Source organism: Camelina sativa, chromosome 16 (assembly GCF_000633955.1).
Source record: "Camelina sativa cultivar DH55 chromosome 16, Cs, whole genome shotgun sequence".
In the NCBI taxonomy this organism is placed as follows: domain Eukaryota; kingdom Viridiplantae; phylum Streptophyta; class Magnoliopsida; order Brassicales; family Brassicaceae; genus Camelina; species Camelina sativa.
In genome coordinates, this window is record NC_025700.1 from 11,175,209 (window position 1) to 11,189,523 (window position 14,315).

Consider the following 14,315-nt stretch of genomic DNA (forward strand, 5'->3'; position numbering starts at 1 on the left):
TCTCCAACATTTAATCCTCCCATCTCTATGCCCACTCCAAACTACTCTACTACCTTCATCACCAATCATACAAACAACCGCAGACCCAATCTCATTACCCAAACTCTCCTTATACGGCGCCGTATCCTCTACCTCTAATCCCCTCCCACTTGCATACAATTCCCTAAACTCCCAAACTCTCAAAGCACCATCCTCACCTCCAGTCCATAATTGTCTCTGTGTACTCGTCATCGTCCTCAGGAACCTCCCAATTTGAGTTTCCCTAAGTGGATGAGGTCTCACATCAAGACTCGGCGGCCGATTCGGATGAACAGCCGACCTAATCGGAACCTTAAAGATCCCAGATTCACCACACTTACCAACAAACTCCGGTAAAGAAGAATCAGACCTATCCGTACCATTCCTATCACCACCGATCCCGTCGGAATTACCGTCTTCGCTGAGTCTCCGGTCTAGAAATTGGATCATGTAATCGATTCGTTTGTTGCTGTCGTCAACGGAAGGCTGAGAGGAGTCCTCATCGTCGCCGGAGGAAGAAGAGGAGTAAGCTGAACGGTTGAAAAGCGTTGACGGAGTCGCGGCGGAGAAGGTAGATTCGTAAGGAGGTGCGAAGAAGGAGAAAACATCATCGTCTTGGTTGGTTTGACGATCTTCCATGAGTATATACGATGGACTTGGAAGTTTTTTACTTGGAGAAGAGAGAGACGACGAGTTTATCGGTAATTAAAGCCTCTGAAGATTTTTTTTTTTTTTTTCTGAGGCTGAATCGAAGAATCATAGAGTGTCATAACCATACAGAACTGAAAACCTATATGTATCAATTCGTTCTTAATATTAATAAAATAATAACAGAAAAAAAAAACATACGATAACATAGTCCCCAAGTGACCAAACCAAACGAACATCACATCCACAATATCAAGATTACCTGCAACTAACCAAATTCTCACCAAAAAAAAAAGCATCAGCCTCAATTATTTACCTTTTCCCCTACATACATATATACTAATATATATATATATATGAAATCTAAAATTAGCACAATTTCATTAGCTATAACTGGAAGAAAATGTTTTTACAATAAATATGTTTTCTTTAACACACAATAAATATTTAGTTATCGCATACCATAAAAGATTATATTAAATGGATTTTTTCCTCCATATATCTTTTTTTATTAAGTAGAGTATGATTTACTGTTTTTTCTATAATTATATCAGCAAACGCACCGCTTCATCAATTAAGTAAACAGGTTAATACTTAATTGTATACTAAGCTAACACGTATGTTAAACAATGCTTAAATGATTTTTATTACTCATAAACACTGCACCAAGCCACCAATTCAGAGGCTTTGTCTAACGTGTATATATAAAGAGAGAGACTTCTACGATTCTCTTCTATTTTTTGCTACATTTTTTTTTCCTCCTTTGATTTTCATTTTTACTATTTTTCGTTTTACTAAGAGGGAAAAAATGAGAGGTAGAGGAGCAAAGATCGCCGGCGTTTTGCCGTTTTTTACGCTATTCATGGCCGGAGCAATCTCCGCCTTTGAAGACATAGAGAGGCTGAGGATTTGGCCGTTGCCGGCGGAAGTTAGCCACGGTGGCCGGAGAATGTATCTAAGTGGAGATTTCAAGCTTGTTACGGAAGGAAGCAAATATGAAGACACTACAGAGATCTTGAAAGAAGGATTTGATAGAATGCTCGATGTTGTGAGACTGAGCCACGTCGTCTCTGGTGGCCGGAACTCTTCACGCTCCGGTGGATCTGCTTTGCTTCAGGGACTCCACGTCATTATCTCCTCCTCCACGGATGAGGTTAGTTTCATTTATCATTAATCCACAACAACAAGTTTTATTTTTTAATGATCTACAAGTTATTGAATTTAGAGAACATGAATCATTATACAAAAAAAGCTTTACGTTTAATGTCATTATTAGTTATAATCATCTCATTATTAAAAAAAATCAATTGTCTTTATTGGTTACAAATTTTGATCCACTTTTTTTATATATGTCATTTTTCTTTATAAAAACAGAAAACGAGATGTATGTCACTTTCACAAATGTTGCAGCATATTATCTTTCTTTTATTTTCTTTTTCCTAAAAACACTTTATATATATCCACTAGTCCACTTATATCTTGGAAATCTAAAAATATATGTTACATTTGGAAAATTATGTGAAGGAATATACTAATACTGTATATTTATTTTCTAAAATATTTAGAAAATATGTGTTGTTTAGATCATTTCCTAAATTTTTTATTTTGGTCCACTTCACTTTTAAAAGAATAACTAATACCATAACTCAAAGAAATTAGACATACATAAATTGGTATATTTCTCTATTATTGCATTTGACTTTGACTAACATTTTAACAAACTTATAAGTAAACATTTAATTGGTCAAAAGGAGAAGAAAAAAACAAAAAATATTTCAATTCATAAGAGTTCTTACATAAACCCAAAAATATATAGAAAGTTATGCTGAAATTTGTTTTTATTGTCTTTATTTTGATTGGTATAATAAGAAAAGAATGAGATACTTACCTCTACTGTTTTCCTCTAACATGTTTATCATTAACCAATTGTTATAACTCGTTTTTTTTTTGTCTTCATTTATCTTTTGCCAACTCCTGATCCAATAGTTTCCTCCTTAATAGAGAGATGTTTAATAATATATTTTATAAAATTGGATCTCTAATTTACGCAACTTTTCCCGTGAGATTTCCATAAGAACTGCTAGATCCTTATATTTTATTGGAAAACTCCAGATGTGTAGATTGTTATGTTTGTGCGTAGATGTATCGGTTATCCAACTTCTCTGTTTATTTTATACTTTTGGTTGCTTGGCTTTGCTGATTGGTGTCTGGCGACTTGGTTGTGGCCTGTGGGGTGGTCCACCGAACTCACGGACATCCTCGTTATTTTCAATCATATCATTTATTACATTCCTAGATCCAGATTTTAATCTGATCATCTTTCAGATTCCACGTGATAAGTAACAAAACAATACGTAGTAGAAGAAATTCTAAACATTTATAATAAATAGTTAAGTAAGTGGGAGTAATAATCCAATGTTCATATTGGTTAAGAATTTATGATAGGGATTAATTCTTTTACCACAAACATAATTTATTTCCAAGTCCAGGCCTAGAAGATTATTCTAGATTTTGGTCCTAATTTATTCCATGCGCTATTTTTAGAGTAAGAATAGTTAACAATCTCTATATATTTATTTAACCAATGTTGTTAAAGTTTAACCCTACTATCATTTGGCATATTACAAAAATACCATTACATTTTAATTAATTTAATAACTAAGAAAATAAAAAATTATATTAGTTTATAAAATAATTAAACAATATTTTCGAAATTATTTAATAAAATTATTTAAGATAATCTATTTTTTTTCGTAAATCTTAGGAAACCATAACAAATTACTTAGAACAATTATAAAAATTAATTTTATTTATAAAACTAAGACTAAATATTTGCATATTTAAATTGTTTAATAACGACAATTATATTTTAAATTGTTACAACATTGCTTAATAATGACAATATGCAAATTAAATATTTGCATATTTGCATATTTTAAATCTAAGATACAACATTGCTTATATTTTTAGAATATCCCTATATACTTATTTAAGCAATGTTGTTAAAACTTTAACCAACTTTGATGTGGCATATTACGAAAAATAATATTTTATTTTAATTAATCTAATTATTAACAAAGAATATTTTCTGTTTGTTTAAAAATAATAAAACAATATTTTCAAAATTATTTAATTAAATTATTTAACAGATTGTATTTATTGTTTCTGAAATCTTAGGAAACAATAACAAACTATTTAATTTGCTAAAACTAATTTTTTATGCACAATATTCACTATATAAACAATACTAAGTGTATAATGTTGACAATATACATATACAAAATCTAAATGTAATTTTCACATATAAAGTTAATATATACTAACATGTTATACCAATAACTGCAATGATGTTAATATTAAGACCAATCAATATTATAAATTTGGTATATTAAGATCTCTAAACACAAGCACATCAATTTGTAATACCACATCACATGTTAATACATGTTCTGTTGGGTTTTTTTTAGATTTTACCAAATTTATAATTAAAGAATTTGATTTTGCACCCAAACCAAAATAGTACCGACTACGGGTCGAAATCAAAGTATGAAACTAAATAAATTAAATATAAAATTTTACAAAATATATAGAATTAATAAATTTTCTACTATTATTTTGTAACAAACAAATCCAAATTTACGTGAATATTTCCCCACGTTGTTACAATATGGATCACTATGTAGTATATGAGTATTTAAACGATGATAAATTGATAATATGTCTACATTTTCATACTAGCTTTTACTTCATGGGATCATCTTTTGACTTTCGATACACTATCTAATATACTGAGTCTCTTGATTTTAATTTTGTAATTTATTATATACATTCTGTAAGGTTCTGGTTAGTTATTAATAATCTGATAATTTGAAAGTTAAAAATGGGAAACCCCCAGAAAAGTAGATGAACGACTAATAAACAAAATATTGTTTGAATTTTTTTTTGGGGGGTGAAACTTATTGTTTGTATTTAAAACTTAACAAAAGTCGTTAAAATTGTGTGATTCTTGTTGAGCTGCAGTTGGAATATGGAGCAGACGAGTCGTACAAATTAGTGGTTCCATCCCCAGAGAAGCCGTCGTATGCACACCTCGAGGTTAGTTGATACCACCCACCACCTAAACCTAACTTTTATCATTTTCTCTACCTACTCATACATGATACATCCATACAAATTTAAATTTATACTCAGCTTTATAACCATATAAGAACCAAAATCTATATATTTTGTTTTTCTTTCATTTCTTCTGTTTTCGTTTATTGTTGAGTTCGACATGCAATCAAATTTTCACCGTAAAATACATGTTTTTGAAAAAGAAAAAGAAAAAGAAAAAGAAAAAAAAAATATTTAAAGACTTCTGTTGTGTTGTGTTGTGTTTTTATGATCTTATTTGTACTTTTGCACCTTCCTTTTTTCTCCCACTGGAACTATAGAGACTCATGTAACATAGGTAGGGACATGAAGTAGTGTCCTCCACGTGAACTGCATTAAACATGATGGAATTAGTGTGCCCTTCTTTTTTGTTTTTCTTTCCTAATAAAGAATACAAATGCATAAGCACAAATGCACAATTCGTTAGCTGTTCATATTTCAATTATTATTTCCCAAATCTTATAATACTGTGATTCCACTAGTGTTGGCCCCTTGAGTTTAAATCAATTATTAGGTCAGTTAACAATTACAATCGTAAATCTCTCCTTTGATATTTGTTTTTACAATGTAGACAAAGAGCGTTTATGGTGCATTACACGGTCTACAGGTTTGTGTTTATTATTTTCCCCAATTTGGTTATCATTGTAAGATGTCGAGTTATTGAAGAAAGTGAAATTATAAATGCAGACACTTAGCCAGTTATGCCATTTTAATGTGAAGAAAAAGATAATAGAGATTCTAATGACTCCATGGAATATTACTGACCAGCCTAGATTCTCTTACCGTGGCCTTTTAATTGGTGAGTGATCGTGTAATTTCTTCTCTAATTACTTAATGACACACTCACTTATATGATGTGATCGATTTTTTTTTTATTTTTTTTGTATTTATTACATAGATACATCCCGACATTATTTGCCACTTCCGGTTATAAAGAACGTGATTGATTCCATGACATACGCCAAACTTGTAAGCTCTTAAGATGAATCAATTTGGTTGGTTGATGAATCACATCAGTCATCACTAACATAAATACTTTTGTTGGTTTGGTGTAGAATGTGTTACATTGGCACATTGTGGATACACAGTCATTTCCATTAGAGATTCCTTCTTACCCCAAGCTATGGAACGGTGCTTACTCTTCCTCGCAGCGATACACTTTCGATGACGCCGCTGAAATCGTCAAGTATGTTGGAATTCTTACTGATTTATATACATGTATTACTAATTGATTCTTAAAGTTCAAAATCATAGGATAGTTCCTTCTTATTAACTTTATGTATGCATTTATAGGTATGCTGAACGAAGAGGGATCCATGTCTTGGCTGAGATTGATGTTCCAGGACACGCTCTCTCATGGTAATTTTCTTCACAACATTTATATTTTCACAATTTCATAATTAGTTTTTATAATAGTATTAACTATAATTTTTATAACTAAATAAAGGGGAAAAGGCTATCCTTCCTTGTGGCCCTCCAAGAATTGTCAAGAACCACTTGACGTGAGCAGTAACTTTACATTTAAGGTCATTGATGGCATTCTTTCTGGTAAAAATCTTAATCCGAAACACTCTTTTTTTGCATAACGTTCATTTTCCTAAAGTTTAACGGATTTTTTTTTTTTTTTTTCAGATTTCAGCAAGATCTTTAAGTTTAAATTTGTCCATTTGGGAGGTGACGAAGTAAATACAAGTAATGCGCGTCTCCTCATCAGTTTATCATATTTCCTCTATATGGTTTTGATTACATGTACTTCGTTGCAGCTTGTTGGTCAGCAACACCGCGAATAGCCCAATGGTAATGATACTCAGACACACTTGTAAAGTTCTTTAATTAGAACGTTTTACCTCATGTTACTCCAACTTTGTAACTTGAAGGCTCAAAAAGCATCAGATGAGTGAAGAAGAAGCCTATCAATATTTCGTGCTACGGGCACAAAAGATCGCTTTGTCTCATGGATATGAAATTATTAACTGGTAGTTAATTAAACTTTCATTAGAAAATGAAAAAAGGTAATAAAAAGTTTGCTATGACTTACTACATTTTGCTCTAAATGTTATATTGTAGGGAAGAAACCTTCAACAATTTTGGAAGCAAATTAAACCCGAAAACCGTGGTTCACAACTGGTAATTACATACATAGAAAACAAGAATTGTTGCTCAACGTTGAACTAAAACGAACTTTTTTACTTTGGTGAATCAGGCTTGGTACCGGAGTTGTTGAGAGAGTGACGGCTTCCGGTTTAAGGTGTATAGTGAGTAACCAAGACAAATGGTATTTGGATCATATAGACGCACCTTGGCAAGGCTTTTATGATAACGAGCCACTTCAAGCCATAAAGGATAAAAAGCAACAAAGTCTAGTACTTGGTGGCGAAGTTTGCATGTGGGGTGAACATATTGATGCTTCTGACATTGAACAAACCATTTGGCCTCGCGCTGCCGCAGCTGCAGGTAGTTATGATGTTTTCTTATACATCTTGCAAAATAGTTTATAGCATATCCGTGTGCTAATTGCTAAAGATTAACTATATCTTTTGTGTTTGAAAGAGCGGTTATGGACACCTTATGCAAAGTTGGCTACAAATCCAGACAAGGTAACAACGAGGTTGGCTCACTTCAGATGCTTATTAAATCAAAGAGGCGTTGCAGCCGCACCTTTGGTTGGTGGCGGAAGAGTCGTGCCTTTGGAACCAGGTTCTTGTCTCGCTCAGTGACACAGGTTTCAAATGTAGAGTATATTACATTTCACTATTTCAGCAAGACCTTTTGTTAGAAAATATTTGGTCAATTCATGTTGAAATGAACCCCTACAATTTAGGGGTACTTAAGTTGTTTTCTTTGTTATTTAGTCGTAGATATTTCCTTCCTGTTTGGAAATAACCGTTGCAATATTTATGTAGCTAGAATTGGAATTTATAGCTTGAATAAAGAATACATAGTTTGCAGTTTCGTACCTTCTCTTACTCATAAAATTTTGTTATCTGGAAGAGAATGTTCATTTGGCAGTCACTAATGACTACATCATATCCATTTCATAGAACTGGTAACGCGTAAGCCACTAAATTAAAGATCAGTACTCTTTCTATTTTCTTATGTAAAAGACTAAATTGATTAAATTTCTCTACCTTTCATTGGAACAACATTACATATTTTTTAAAGCACAATAAAAATTGTTATATTTCTGTAACCAGATGACAAAAAAAAAGATTGAATATAAGTAACATTTATAATTTAAACTCAGTGACGTAGATGAAATATTTCTCAAGGCTTCCAGGCTTTGGGAGGTGGTGGGGCTGGAGGGTAGAGAGGAGGAACACTATTGAACATCGTGTTCTTATCGATTCTGTTTCCCCCACTGCTAGTTAAAGAAATGAGAGCAGCCACGAGGCCTGCGTTTCCGGAGAGAGTAGGCTCGCTCGCGTTATAATTGTTTCGCAAGTCATGGAACTGATCGAATTTGTTTGGTCCACCGACCATAGCTCCTGTGATGTTATTTGGATTTGGATTTTTTGTGTCTCTATACTTCAATCCTTCTCTACAGCTTCTTCTCTTCTTGTCGTTTGGGATCGTAGCTCCTCGGTGGTGTACGCGTCTTGGATACTTCTTGCCGAACCCAACCACATAGCTCATTTTTAAAGGGTTGTCTCCAAGAATGTAATCAATCTGATAAAATATACATCATAATCATAATTTGTTCTAAATTAGTCAGAGTTCTAAAAAATGTGGGGTGATAAAGCCCATTGGTTTCATGGTTTGTTCTTACCTGAGACTGAGCGAAATCCTTGAGAACATGATTCTCTACAAACGTAGGGCCACAGTACCATCCAGGAACTCCAGTTGAATTAAGATAATCAGCAAACAAGGAAGCTAAGAAGGAAGCATGAGCCACATATTCAAGTGGTCTTGGTTTCCCCATGTTGAGTTGTACAAGCCCTCCTGAAAATATTGTCAAAAAGAAAAATTCAAGACCTTTTTTTTAGACACATACAAATGCAAAACAGAGGAAACAGAGTAATTAAATCACCTGAAGTCCGGTTAAACACATTGTACTGCTTGAGATAAGCGCACATGGTAACACCAGTAGCATTATGGTACCTATTGAGCATGTTCTCGTAAGGAAAACCAGGGTTCAAGAACAATCTATACCGAGTCATCAACAACATCGCTCCAGGTAATTTGTTATTCCAGCTCGGTACCATCAACTCAGGTCGATTAGCAAAAGCTTTAGCCGTTTGAGGTACACTCGGTGTGGTGGCGTATTGTATATAAGTTTTGTTTCCAGTGGCGTAGTAAAGCCACGCACCAGCCCACATGAACTCGTCGAACATACTGGTTGAGTTGTAGAAGGCTTGAGCCGTTGGTTGTCCGTCAGAGTAGCGCTTACGTCTAGACTTGCTTCTAAAGAAGGGATATAAAGTTTCTGCGCCTCTTTTGAGCTTTTTGGCGTAGTCTGGTTTGTCGGTGAACACGATTGAGGCAGCCGACAAGGCGGCAGCAACTTCAGCGCCTAGGTCGGCAGCGGAAGTGGAGGAGAGGACAGGACGGTCGTAGGACATGTCTTCTGGTCTTTGCCAACAATAGATATCATCTGGAGATTCTGAGTCTCTTAGTCCTCCACCAACCTAAGAGTTATAGAAACAGAGCTTTAATCAAAATAGTCAAGAGCCTTAGGGTATAGGTTTTCTTGGTGAACACGAAACTATTGTAACAGAGTTTTGTCATACACTTGCGTAAAGGTTTCTTGATACCCAAGAAATGATCAGTAACTTGAAAAGAATATAGAGAAGAAAAAAAAGACCTGAGTGTAGATTTTATCAAGGCGAGTAGCAGAATTGTTGAAAGTGAGAAGAAGATAATCAGTGCCCCATTTGAGAACATCTCTCATGTGATCATACTCATCAATGGCTTTGTATTTGTGGCTATACTCAATAAGACTCCAACTTAGCATTGTCATTGAGAATGCCATCGGAAAATGAAACTTGCCGTTGCTTCCCCCGTCGTAGTACCCTCCGACCAATCCTCCGACCACGTCCGGCAACCCATCCTTCAACCCCGAATCTCCCCTCCATGAAACTTTATTCTTCTTCGGCAGCTTACCCGCTACAATATTGCATTTTCAGATTATTTTCCCATATCATCAATTTTTTACTCCTTTTTACTCCACTAAAGTCTCTAGCTAATGCTTATTATCTGGATTCTAATGGAGTTCTTGAATATTTTGCTAGGTCGAAAATATGATACTGTGCCTTGACATATATATATATATATATATATATATATATATATATACTAGAAGTCATTCCAGGGTTTTAATTATATTGTTGTTCAATTTTAATAATTTAGAGATTATTAGTTTTTATTTGTTTACTCAGTAATGGTTATTTTTGTGATTTTAAAGATACTGTATACTGATCATATTATTTTTTTTTGGGTTCATTTGTTTGATGTTACTTGAGTTTTCATTTTATATATAGTAAATATTAGTATTTCAACACATGAAGAAACTTTTGATTACATAGTAGAGTATTTATGGTTTTTTCTCTTTAGATTTTTGATACATATTAGAGCATGTGCAGTGGTGAGAAACCCATTGAGTTTCTCATCATATAATATTTTTTTCCAATGTAGAGAAATTTTGGAATATCTTTCTAAGATGAGAATTTGTTAGAATTACCCTTTTTGAGATACCCATTTACAAAAATAACCTCTTTGAACATCTTCATTTTTTGCCCTCTTTTACACAAATTACAATATGTTAAATTAATTTTAAGAATTTATTTAAGGTCTGGGTTCTCTATTTTACATTTAGGATATAGTTTTGATGGGATAAAGTTTAGTATTTGGAGTTTAGAATTTAGAATTTAGTCATTTTATACATAGAAAATTGGTATTTTTAAAAATGAACAACATGAAAGGGTATTATTGAAAAGGGACATAGGAAAAGGGGTGTTTTTGAAAATGCGCTATTTGATACTAAAATTCCTAAAAATATATAATATACCAATATACAATTAACATATACTACTCACTATAGAAGTCAAATTAATCAGATATAGTATAGAAATTTGCAACTCATATCATATCATAAGATAAAAAGACATCACAAGCTTAACAACATAGTTTGTTAAGCATATGATAGTAACATACAATATTCTTTTTTTCATAATAGTTTAAAATATGTTTTTTTCTTTCTTAAAGATGAATACTAATAAGAAACTAAATTTACAATGGAAACACTCATATGAATCGTCCAATAAGAAGAAGTTGCTTTACCACATGAATGCCCAAAAGGAAAAAAAAAATAGAGATTCTAAAATATAAGAAAGGAACAAAACCTAACATGTTCAACTTATTAAATCATGATAGTTTATTTTTTTCATGATGTAGTAATATCATGATAGTTTATTAAATCATGATAGTTTATTTTTTTCATGATGTACTAACAAACACAACAACCTGAAGTAAAAATAAAACATGGTAAGGCCCGACCTATAGGCCAAGCAAGTGAAGCCAAGGATTAGGGCATCAATTTTTATGGGACATATTTTAAACAAAAAAATTTAGTTCTTTTATGTAGCCAAAAAAAAAATCATAAGTTCAGTTATTATCAGATTTTTTTATATAAATTCAAAAAAATTTAGAAGTTCAAGTTTTATATAAGAAAACAGTATATTATTCATGTAGAAGTATCCAATTTACGGATGGAATTTTATTAGGTTTATATAAAAAACCTATTTCATCTTTTGAATTGTTGGTGAATGAGCATTAGATTAATGTTAATTAAACTTGTTGTTACTGAGATTTAAAGTAAAATTCAATTTAGGAAAACAAATATGTAAGTCTAATTTAAAACATTCCATATTCGAAAAGCTCTAAAAAAATAATGAGTTATTAGGCAATATGATATTTATTTTTGTATAAACATTTAAATGAACATGAAAACATTGAAAAGACAAAGAAAAATGAGCAAGCAAAGCGAACTACAATATGGAAATAATTTTTTCTCTTAATATTTTTATAATTTTATTTACAAAGGGTTTTTAAAAAAAACATTGTCGTATGACATCCAAAATTGTCAGACCAACCCATGGAAAGAGTACGGAAGACATACATAAACACTCTAATGAATAAATAAATTTGTAAAAGATGTTCACATAATTGTTTTCTTCGTAGTATTAATGCGAATAACAAACATGATAACATGCAAAATATATATATATATATATATATATATATACAAAAATACCTATTGAAAATTGGAAAGACATATAAGAATAATATAATTCTTCATAGGAATCTAATGACTGAAACTAAATAATAATGACTGAAAAGTTGTGTTAAAAGGAGAGTAATTAGGGATTTAATTCTAATTTTAAGGAAACGGAATGAATTCTACTTTTATGGAAAAATATTTGGTAAGATCTAATGAGGAATAAATGAGTAAGCAATTATCAAATTACATACAGAAAATATCCCACCATTAGATTATATAAGATTATAGTAGGAATGGAAACCCAAATTTTAAAATTTGAGCCAAAAATTTATGAATTGATAAGAGAATTTTGAAAACATATGAACATCCCAAAATCTAACATAATCTAGATTTTTTTCTTGCCCATAAATCATTTATAATATTGAAAATCAGAATTCAATTTTTTTCATAATTTAGTATCTGTTCTTGCCTCTAATCATACATAAGATTGAAATTCATATTTATAGTTTGAAAATTAACTGTCATCAATTTTTCGTAGGATGAAACCATAAACTGATAAATGATGGTTTTGGATTAGTAGAGGCCTACAAATAGTTTTTATTGAAAAAGAAAAAAAGAAAATATTGAGAGTTTTTTTTTTTTTTTTTTTTTTNTATCTGCCAATAGTTACTTAAGTCCAAAATACAAATAAATCTAATTAATTAAATCTAAATAAAAAAGAATGTGTTAGATAAATAGCATACCAAATGTCACCTTCTTACCAAAAATATATGCAACTTTTTACATATCGGTGATTCGGTGTTAGTTAAGTTTTTTGGTTGAACTCGACTTCATATGTATGCACATTTGAAATATTGTTAAATTTATTTTGTTTTTGTAATGAAATTATTCTGCTCAAGTATCAAAACCGCGTGATCATTACCAAAAGCCAGCTCACAAAAACAAAATGGGAAAATGCTAAGTTACAAGATAGTTAGTCGGATATACGTGCTTGAAATTGATTTTGGTATTTTATTGGGATGTCAAACACTTACGTATCCTTCTTGAAGTCTACCACCTAGAGAATGTTTATTTTTGAATCAAATATTAAACTTTTTCTAGTACTACTAATAAGTTAATAAATACTTGTAAACGCGGAATTGTTCAAAGTTGCCTCACAAGTCAGAAATGAAATGTGGCTTTGTTAATTAGAAGAGACAAAAAAAGCTACATCATTTTGAAGATATTTTTATTTATTTATTAGATTGAGTTAAAATTTATAAATTTAGGAAAGCCAGAATTTTTTAAAAATAAAGAATAAAATATCTACAAAATGATGTAGCTTTTTCTTTATCTTTTAAAATTCTGGCTTTCCTTAATTTATAAAATATTCACATGTTCCACACATTTTCTTTTGGAAAAAAAAATCTATTCTTTGTTAAGTCATCATGCTTTTAGAGTTAAGTCTTCTACTCTAAACCGAGTTTAAAGATTTTTCATTTTTTTGACATATATTTTTTTCTATAGAACTGATGAAAAATTTAACACCATAATAGACTGAAATGAAAATTTGATTACTCATAAAATTCATTTCATCTTTTCTTTTGAAAATTTCCAAGAAACTTTATATAAAATAAAATAAAATAAAACCAAAAAGACATTGTTGTCATCTTGAGTTTAGTTAATTCTTTTAAAAGGTAACAGTAACTATCGTCATTATATTATGCACAAATATAAATATATAATCAAAGATTAATAGTTGGCAAATCAATAAACAAAAAAAAGTACGGAAGACTTACATTTCTGGGCATCGAAAAACTTAATAGCCTTGTGAAGGGCNGTGAAGGGCAAGCGTGTAATTATCAGGAGGAGGAGGGATAGACTTATGACGAGGCAACGACTTGACGATGATGATCGGGAGAGCAACGACGATGAACAAGACAGCAATAGCTCCAACGGTCCACATACAAACCGTGCGGCTCACGGAAACACAACCTAGGTTTACATATTTCTTCTTCTTCTTCCTCCAGCTATCTTGCGGTGCAAGTAACCAGCCTTGTTGCGTCTCGTCTAATTCATGCCTCTGTGAGTGGAAAGCTCCTCTGTCCCAGTCCGTCATGTTCCTCCTCCGCTCTTCCTCGTCTGCGGCGACAAGGTCGCTGTCTACTGCGTCCAGCGATCCGCCCCATACATTCCCCGGATGCATTTCAAAAAAACTTCGATGATTAGGTTTTTTTTTGGAGAAGAAATGTAGAAAGGATTTAAAGAGTTTTTTTTTTTTTTTTTTTTTTTTTTTTTTTTT

The 14,315-nt window shown here is 31.9% G+C and overlaps 2 protein-coding genes and 1 pseudogene across 2 annotated transcripts in view; 1 reads left to right on the forward strand and 2 right to left on the reverse strand.

Moving 5' to 3' along the window:
* LOC104750347 (type II inositol polyphosphate 5-phosphatase 15) overlaps positions 1–775 on the reverse strand; it is an 8,298-nt gene extending 7,523 nt beyond the window's left edge. The window contains exon 1 of the mRNA XM_010472133.1: positions 731–775. The gene's annotated coding sequence lies outside the window, so the exon portion shown is untranslated. The remainder of the gene's footprint in view (positions 1–730) is intronic.
* On the forward strand, positions 1,128–7,769 carry LOC104750348 (beta-hexosaminidase 3-like). The gene is made up of 14 exons (XM_010472135.2): positions 1,128–1,819; positions 4,687–4,761; positions 5,390–5,425; positions 5,506–5,617; positions 5,717–5,787; positions 5,874–6,004; positions 6,112–6,177; positions 6,266–6,366; positions 6,451–6,510; positions 6,582–6,615; positions 6,696–6,794; positions 6,886–6,945; positions 7,022–7,272; positions 7,369–7,769. Exons 1-14 carry the CDS (start codon positions 1,304–1,306, stop codon positions 7,533–7,535), a joined length of 1,779 nt encoding a protein of 592 aa, XP_010470437.1. The 5' UTR covers positions 1,128–1,303; the 3' UTR covers positions 7,536–7,769.
* On the reverse strand, positions 7,929–14,295 carry LOC104750349 (annotated as a pseudogene).

What these genes read in the sequence shown, in the direction of transcription:
- LOC104750348 (XM_010472135.2), top strand. Translation starts at nt 1,304, where the DNA reads ATGATTTTTATTACTCATAAACACTGCACCAAGCCACCAATTCAGAGG. An exon ending in TCTCCTCCTCCACGGATGAG is followed by an intron (nt 1,820 to 4,686) that starts GTTAGTTTCATT and finishes GTTGAGCTGCAG; the next exon opens with TTGGAATATGGAGCAGACGA. An exon ending in AAAACCGTGGTTCACAACTG is followed by an intron (nt 6,946 to 7,021) that starts GTAATTACATAC and finishes TTGGTGAATCAG; the next exon opens with GCTTGGTACCGGAGTTGTTG.